This window comes from Gossypium hirsutum, chromosome D07 (assembly GCF_007990345.1).
Source record: "Gossypium hirsutum isolate 1008001.06 chromosome D07, Gossypium_hirsutum_v2.1, whole genome shotgun sequence".
NCBI classification, from domain to species: Eukaryota; Viridiplantae; Streptophyta; class Magnoliopsida; order Malvales; family Malvaceae; genus Gossypium; species Gossypium hirsutum.
In genome coordinates this window covers 25042109-25051698 of record NC_053443.1, presented here as the reverse complement: position 1 = coordinate 25051698, position 9590 = coordinate 25042109, and the positions used below count along the sequence as shown (strand labels likewise).

The 9590-nt window shown below is 31.1% G+C and overlaps 1 protein-coding gene across 1 annotated transcript; it reads left to right on the top strand.

Annotated features, from left to right (window-relative positions):
• Positions 1–1582: 1582 nt before the first annotated feature.
• LOC107954553 (uncharacterized) lies at positions 1583–4458 on the top strand. The gene is made up of 2 exons (XM_016890144.2): positions 1583–2041; positions 4155–4458. The coding sequence occupies exons 1-2, from the start codon at positions 1868–1870 to the stop codon at positions 4227–4229; spliced, it is 249 nt and encodes an 82-aa protein (XP_016745633.1). The 5' UTR covers positions 1583–1867; the 3' UTR covers positions 4230–4458.
• The last annotated feature ends 5132 nt before the right edge of the window (positions 4459–9590 follow it).

Genomic DNA, 9590 nt, shown 5'->3' with positions numbered 1-9590 from the left:
CAACCAACATTCTGAAGCGTACTCTTCGTTTTTCATATTCTTTCTTCAATTGAGAATAAATCCTTAAATACTTCTATAGACGGATACTGTATGCGCCAAACATCAATTCACTAAAAGCCTAAGAATTGATGGACTAACTACCATAGTGCGCCAAACCGATAACTTCACATCTACACGCCTTCTTCTTGGATCCGCCAAATTTGAGGTGTGACACATTTAGTACTTGAACTTGACACTTTTTCTTAATTTGGTACCTAAATTTCTTTTTTTTGTCCAATTCGATATCTGGACTTGACATTTTTTTTCCTAATTTGGTACCTAAGCTTTTTTTCTCAATTTGTACCTAAACTTGTCAAACGTTATACAAATTGCTCCAATATGCTAATAATGTTTTTTTATGAGGTACTAAAAATAATCAATGTATGATTGAAATGTGACAGATGACATCATTTTTTTTATTCTAAATGTTCAATTACATTTAGTTCAATTTATTTAATTTATTTTAATGTTTTAATTTAACATAATGAATTTATTTTATTTTGGGGGTTTTAAAACTCTTATTTTTCTTCTTCAATATTCATTTGTTAAGCAAAACTCAAAGTAGTTTTTTAACATAAATTTCCTCTAATTTTGATAATATTTTTATAGAATTGAGGGCTTTATGAAGATCAAGCTATGTTTTAAGCATGCGATCCCTCTTGAATCATTCCTGCCATTAACAGTCAAATTATTCTCAGTCCTTATGAAAAGTAAAATTTCAGCATATTGTTTAATGAAACAACGAAAACTCCAGATAAATGTAATCGTTCCTATCATTAAATTCCATGTCATTTGCTACATGTTGGTTATACACTAGCTACTCTTTTCCACTCATAAAAAATGATACTATTAGTGTTTTGGATAATTTGTATAATATTTGACAAGTTCAAATACCAAATTAGACAAAAAAAAACTTAGGTATCAAACTAAGAAAAAATGTCAAGTTTGGGTACCAAAGGTTAGATTAAGCATTATCTTATTCATAAATAATAAAAGGTTAATATATTGTTTGATACATGAATTTGGCTTCAATGTTCAATTCGGTATTTGAGTTTTTTTGTCCCAATTTGGTACTTGAGTTTGACTTCAAAGTTCACTTTGGTACTTGAGTTTTTCTTTGTCCCATTTAAGTACCTAAGTTTAGCTTCAGTGTTTAATTAGGTACTTGAGTTTATTTTTTTGTCACAATTAAGTACCCGTATTTTTTTTACTAAAGTATACGTTTCAAACATTCATTGGGTTGTTTGGTCTAGGTACCAAATTGAACATTGAAGCTAAACAAGTACCAAACTGAAACAAAAATCTTAGATTCCAAATTAATTATTGAAACCAATCTCAAGTACCAAATTATATATTACCCCAATAATATAATATCGATACATTTGAGAATTCTCAAATTAAAATGCTTTAAAATTTGAAATCAATTCAAAATTTAAGCATGGTGACAATGCAATTAACCCTAAAAATAATTTATAATGCTTAAAGCCAGGTCCTTATGAGGTCCGTAAATCGCCAAAACCTGGCCTCCTTCCAGCCATGGGCTGGTATTGTTGTGAAAAGGCGAAAAGTAACAAAATACCGAAGCCCATTTACAAGCACAATGTCTCTATTTGCGAACCAGACCCAGCTGATCCTCGATCCTGGACCTTCCATTTGCCTCAGGCAACCCAAATATTCATTCCTCGTTCGCTCTCAATCCTCGCCACTAAATTTTACTTCTTAAATTTCATTTTCTTTTGAAATATTTCAATTTTCTTACTGATCTAATTGCTTTACTGGTTAGACTTGTAAGAGGTTTCGATAGATCCCTCGAGTAAATTAAGAAAAGATGGGAGGAGGAGAACATGGAGGGCATGGAGCAGAGGATTTCAGGACGAAGGTGTGGAGCATGTCTGGTGGCCCATATTGCCGGCCCAAGCACTGGCGTCGCAATACTGCGATTGCTATGTTCGGCGTTTTCCTCATTTGTATCCCGATCGCCATGAAATCCGCCGAGCTCGAGGTGCCCAAGTCCCCATCTTTCCTCACTTTATTACTGTTTTTTATTGCTATTTAGAACGTATATTGCCCTAATTATATGAATTGCTAACTGCTAAGTGCTAAGTCTAGGTTTAACCCTTTTGAAAATCTAAAGATTTCGAACAATATAAAGTATTCATGCTAAGATTTCTGTTATGGATTTGCTGGATCCTAATGGAAATTGTATTATAGTTGGTCAGTACTAGTAGAGTCTTAATGCATATCATTTGGAATTAGATAGAAGGGATTGGTAAGGTGAGGCCTTAAATTAAATAGTTCGGTTTTAGTTTGTTTTGATATAAATGTCGGTTGAAGGTGAAACTTGAAATTTTATATATAAATGAAGAGTAGCTGCTGATTATTCAGATACTTAGTTGAATGTTAGCTAGGTGTATATCACGGTCCCCTAATTATTATTTTCTACACTGTAATCACAAAGCAAATGGTTTACAAAGTTTTGAAGTTCATAAAAATTGCTGTCAGTTTCATAATAACCCATCAATGTTGTGCAAAAAATTGTTTTCCCTAGTAGCTGCTGGCTGCGTACTTATTCTTGATTGAATACCAATCTGCTTGCTTTTACATTTATTCATAATGATGCAAGATTGCGGCTTGCTATTTTCTCACCTGTTAACTTGAAGTTTATTTCCTGTATGGCATTTATTCCCTGATCTTGTACGGGCAATACTGCAATGTTAGGATGTCAATTATCGTTCACTACATGTTACAGTGTCACTTCATCAAATGATTGAAAAGCCTGTAACCACGTCTTATCTCCTTAAGCGGCCGCAATTTCATTATATCCGTGCTATGCTAAATTCTATTATTTCTAGTAGCATCTAGCTTTGCACTTATTCCTTATGAATCCCAATCTTCTAATGTTTGCCATTTTGTGTAATAATCTTAGATTGCAGCTTCTTATTTTCTCATCTGTAAACTTGAAGTTGAATTCCTCCATAGCATTTACTCTCTAATCTTGTACTGGCAATACACCAATGTTAGAACTTAGGTCAACTGTCCATCTTCATTCCGAGATGGTCAATTTATCATTTGCTAAATGTCAAATTGTCACTTCATCCAATGATTGAAGCCTACCTTATTTTTATTGCTTTTATATGCATTTCTTATCTCCTTAAGTGGCTGCAGTTTCATTATAACCCATTGATGCTATGCAAAATTCTACTTTCTCTGGTAGCTGCTAGCTTTGTACTTATTCCTTATTGAATGCTGATCTTCTATTTACCATTTTATGTAATAATCTAAGATTACAGCTTCTTATTTTCTCATTTGTAAACTTGAATTTAAATTCCTTCATGGCATTTACTCTCTAATCTTCTACTGGCAATACACCTATTTAGAACTTAGAAGGTCAAGTGTCCATATGGCTTCCTTCCAAGGTGGTCAATTTATCATTTGCTTTTATTAAAAAAAAAAATTATCATTTGCTAAATGGCACATTGTCACTTTATCAAATGATTGAAGCTCTTATCCTCATTTTTATTGCTTCTATATGCACTTCTTATCTCCTTAAGTGGCCACAGTTCCATTATAACCCATTGATGCTATGCAAAATTCTACTTTTTCTAGTAGCTGCTAGCTTTGCACTTATTCCTTAGTGAATGCCAATCTTCAAGTGTTCATCAGTTTATGTAATAATCTAAGGTTGCAGCTTTTTATTTTCTTCTCTGAAACTTGAAGTTAAATTCCTCCATAGCATTTACTCTCTAATATTGTACGGGCAATTCACCAATGTTGGAACTTAGAAGGTCAACTGTCCATATGACTTCATTTCAAGATGGTCAATTTAACATTCGCCAAGTGTTGCATCGTCACTTCATCAAATGATTGAAGCCCATTGCTTTGCATGTACTTCTTATCTCCTTATGCAGCTGCATTTTCAACTAACCAAAACTCTCACTGGAGACAAATTGTTGCTTTTCTAACACCCAAGTTTCTACTCAATAGTAGAATGTAAATGCACGTAGCCGTGATATCTACTAATTTTTGGTTAATTTCTTCAAAACTTGTACATCTTTATTTATCAGACAGCTTATATTCCCATGATACTTTTAGCTAAAAGGTCATCCTTCTTGCAGCAACGGCCTCATCAGCCCGTTCGTCCAATTCCTTCACAGCTGTGGTGCAAGAACTTTGGAAACAAAGATTATTGATGAAGCAGCAATGATGGTTCAGACAAACCTACGGGTGGCAGTTCAGTTGTTTATTTGCAGTGGATTTGGTAACATGCCCTATGATTTGAATTTGAGACTCTGATCGGTTTAGATTTCTATATGATCAATAAGTTGTGACCGTAACTTTGACGGTCACCTTCACAAAATCTTAAAACTGGCTTTTGTAAGTGTTTCATGTTTTTGTTATGGTAAAGAAAAATTGGGTGCTTGATGAGTGTGGAAACTAACAAAAATTAAATCTTACTAATATATATATGTGAAGTCATGGATAGTAATGAGCAATGTTGTTTAAACTGGATTGGCCGGTCGAACCAGGAACTGGCTGACAAACCGGACTGAAGGTAGTAGTTAAACCATTTGAATCGTGAACTGGATGAATTGGTAAAAAATGGATTCAAATGGTTTCTGGGCAAACTTCATCAAGCCTAAACCGAAAAAATAGCCACCCATTATGCAAAATCAAGTGGCCCAAACAATAAAATTAACTCCCAGCCCTTACCAAGCTCAAAATAAAATACAAAAATGGAAAAAAGAAAACTAATGTGACAGAAAGTAGAAAGAGTCAAAAGATCAAACAATTCCTAATCGGATATCTTTGTTTTCTTTGTTTGAATGATGAATAGATGAGAAGAAACAAGTAGAAAAATCAAACATAATAATTGAGTAGAAAAAAAGAATCGTATGATTTTAAAAAATGAGTTGAGATAGAAAAAATAACTTCATGGAGAAAGAGATAAGAAAATGAAGAGATTTACGGAAAAAAGAACTTAATGAGAGATTTTGGGTAATAGTAAATGATCATAGTCGAGTTCATACAAAGCATTTAGATCAATTTTTTAAGCTTGATCTGGTTAGAAAAATAAGCTTACTTTTTTGTTCAAGCTTGATCCAATTTAAGAAAGGTGAACCTCGGGCTAGTCTATATTTGATTTTTTAGATTAATTTTTATTTAAAATATTTCTTTTTTAAAATAATACACTAAAAAGATTAAAATAAAAGTTTTCTAACACATTGAAATACATTAAAAAGTATTTATATTAAAAAGATTACCATAAATATAATAAATGTTTTATTATATTAAAAAACCCAAATAAATATAATAAATATTTTATTATATTGAATATAATTTTAAAAATTTTATAATTTGAGTTAGGTTATTTAGTTGGGTAAATTTTTTTTTTTTAGGTTTTGGATAATGAGTTTAATTGTTATTAGGTTAGTGATTTAATATATATAATTTTTATTTAACATATATTTTTTATAACATAATATATTCGGGTTGGGACTAGACTCGGGCAAAAAAATTGCTCAAGGCCCGAACCATATAGAAAACAGTTTTTAAATTTTACTCAAGCATATATTTCAGGTTTCATATTTTTTTTCAAACCTTCCCATTTTTCGGGTGAGTTTTTGAATTTGAGTGGAGGTTCGGAGTAGGTGTAGGTAAGAGTTGTAGAACTCATTAAATTTTTTTTTTTTTTGTGATTGATTCCAATAAAAGAAATTTATTAGAAAAACTAAAAAGTCAAAAGAAGTTGTATTGCATTTATTATAATTATTATATAAAAGAATAAAAGGGAGAAGATCCAACTGTTCCACTTTACTATTTATATTTTATTATTAAATTTATAATTTTATCTAATGAGTAAAATTATATCCATGGGTTCGATAACAATTTTATTACTTTGGAGTTAAAGGTGTAGTTCTTGAAATCTGAGGTTTTCTTATCCTATCTTTTAGTATACGAAGTAGTTATTTTTGTTTTAATTTTTATAATATTAATTTTCATTCTAAAATATTTTTATATTATTAACTAAAAGTTTAAACAAACAAAATACATTCGCATCAAAATGAAATATAATTTAATAAATTTAGAGTAATAAAATTTGAATTTTTATTTTTCAAACATAACATTTAGACCCAAATGTTAGAAAATCTTATTTTATTAAAATTAATAAAATATTTGAACAAATAAAGTGCACAGAAATATCTAATTACATTTAGTATTTATTTTGAATTGCGCTTTCATTTTATTTTAGAATATTCGTGTTTATAAAAAAAGTGTTATTTAAAATTTTGAAAAAAAGGCATATGGTCTCTGACAATGTTGGTAAAGGATTCCAAGTCTTGGGGGATGTGGGCGAAGGCTTGGGAGATCTGGGCGGTCTATCTGGTGATTCGAGAGACATCCCACGTAAGCCCTCAGATGGGGGGATGGAGCTCTAGGTAGCAAGAGGGTTCAACGTCGGAAGGAAATATTAGCTAGTGGATGATGGGTGTGCCGATCAATTATCTTTTCGAGATGTCATTGCTAATGATGGGGGTAGAAATAAGGGTGTGACACCTATTGTGGAGGAGGAGGACATCATTTTGCGAGATGGGGATGTTCTTACTGATACGATGAATAGTATCCCTTCAATTACCTTCTTAGAGAATGTAACACCCATAATCCGTACCCGTCACCAGATTAGGGTTACGACGTATTACCGTACAATCTAAAACAATTAATAACAGGTAGCATCAAGTTGCCAATTTAATTAACAGAATTTCATAATAATTCAGATCGGAGTAATACATTCATTTATGGGCCTTAATTGAGCCTACGATGACTTAAAAAATTTTCTTCAAAGTGTGGACAAAATAAACATTTAAAAAACTTTGAATTAATTTAAATTTTAACGAGTTTTTGAAGTCTGAAGGATTTCTACCAATACTTAGGTGGACAAGTATCGGTAGAACTAAAAAATGGAAATACCTTGGAAAAGGCTACAAAATTCTACCAGTAGAACTGAGAGTTCTATTGATACAACTCAGGGTTCTACCAATACAACCCTAACTTCTATCGGTATAACGCACTCTAGTGAACAAGGTAGTTTTGGCTTGGGACTTTTACCGATATCCTAAGGACTTCTACCAAAACAAGTCAAGACAGTAGCAAAAGTTCAATATTCTAACACCCTAAAACACTTCAAGGGCAACCAAAACATTCCAATTATGCTCACCTAAACTTAACTAAGTTGTCTTTCAAATTCACATCACATAGTACTTATAATCTTCATCTCTTAAATCAAACATACAAGCCACCATACACACACATTGAATTTGCTTACCTTGACCTCAAGCACCATGCCGAGATCCAAACTGATTTCTACCATTCATAATCAAACATAGAGCACAACTTTAGAGTTAACATGACATACTATAGGATTTTCTAAATTTTATATCATAAAAAACATACCAACCAACCAACACATAGCTATCAACTTATAACATTTTCATTAACCCTACTACATGCCATATAAGCCATACAAAATTAAAATCTACCAAAGATTCCTGGATAGTGTGAATCTTTGAGTTGATTCGATCGCTCGATTATCCACAAAATGTTATCTACAAAAAAAACATAACAAACACGAGTAAGCTTTTATAATAAAGTTTAGTAAGTTCATCGATTAAACGATAAAGCTTATTGAATTAAACATAATAATTCAAATAACAAGATTAATAAATCGAGTTCCTATCAACAAGGTTCTTAACAGAATTCATGTCAACCATAGATCACAATAGGTGAGTTTACACATTAATCAATCATTATTTCAGTTCTTGATTATCAGATATCAACACATTAATCAAAAATCAACAGATAAATTTTATTTAATATATAATTTTAAAACATATAGAATTAACCGAACAAACTTATCAGACTAAACTGCAGCAACAACAAGGTACAATGACTATTTGGTAATTTTCTTTTTTCCTCGGTTTTCCACTCGTTCTTGATTTAAAATAATATTTTCATTCAATTAAATAATTCTAATAGTAATATTAACTCATTTTATGCAATTAAGTCTTTTAGAATTTTTTACAAAATTACCCCCAACATTTCATTTTTATGCAATTTAGTCTCTAAGTCCAAATCATGCAATTTAACCATTTTCTATTAATTCTAAGCTTAGCCGATCTATTCCCTTCATTACAGCCCATACTTGTTATTATTTTGCATCAAGTCCTTTTACTTTTACTATTTTCACATTTTAGTCCTTGAACATTAGAATCAACAAAAACTAGTTTACAAAATAGTCCTATTTAGCAACCAAGCTTAATATTCTACCATAAAACTTCAAGAACAACTCAATTTCATTAATGGCATAATCCAAAACATTTGATAATATTATAAATTAGTCTCCGGGTTAGCTAAATTAAGCTAATACGAGCTTAAAAACATAAAAATTACTAAAATGGCAAGAATAACCTACCTAGCTTGCAACCAAAACTCAACCGAAAGTTCCCAAGCTCCAAAAATGGAGGTTCAGCCAAGCATAAAATAAAAATGAAGGAGATAAGCCTATTGTTTCTTTTTTATTATTATTATTATTATATTACTTTTACTTTAATTTAATTTAATTAAGACATTTTAATTAATAATTAAATAAATTAAACACAATTCTAGGGATTTCCATACCATTCCCACTGTTTTACATTTAAGGAAGGTCCAATTGCACAATTGGTCCTTCAATTATTTTTAATTATTGATTAAACAAGCTTAATTTTAATTTAATCCTAAACTAATTAGGACTAAATGAGCAAATAGCCCAAAGGTTAGTGGATTTAATCATCCACCACCACTTGGACTTTTTGACCATGGTTTAATTACCATTTTGGTCCTTTTACTATATTAAATATATAACAATTGACTTTTACCTCTTTTACAATTTAATCCTTTTATCATAATTAAGCAATAAATTATCAAAATTCCCAGACCAAACTTCAATTCACATGTAATACGACTCTGTAGATATTTAGTAAAAATATTTACGGCCTTAAATTACGGAAATGAGGTCCTAATACATTATTTTTAATAACCATTTGACTTTTGAACCAAACCACTCATACTAACTTTTAATTCAATTGGTTAAAATTCCTCAAATAAAAATTCAATAAAAATTATTATTAACTTGTATAATTTAAATACTAATTATACGAACTCACTCGTCGGGTTTGTGGTCTCGAAACCACTATTTTCAACACCACTAAAAAATGGGCTATTACAGAGAGGGTAAGGTTGTTGATGGAGTAGAGTATGTCGCACATGGCTGTGTTGAAATTATTGGGATAAAAAATTGGTTATACAACTTTATGGAACAAAACTATGACCCTATGGAAGCCAACATAACTGTTCCAATTGGTGGACATTGAGAAAGATTATTTTCTTGCTAAGTTTCAAATGTAGGAGGACTTTACTAAAGTTTTATCGAAGGGCCCATAGGTTGTGTATGTCCAATACTTAATTACGCAACCATGGTTCTCATCTTTTCAATAAGTCAGGCCTTCCCACATAAT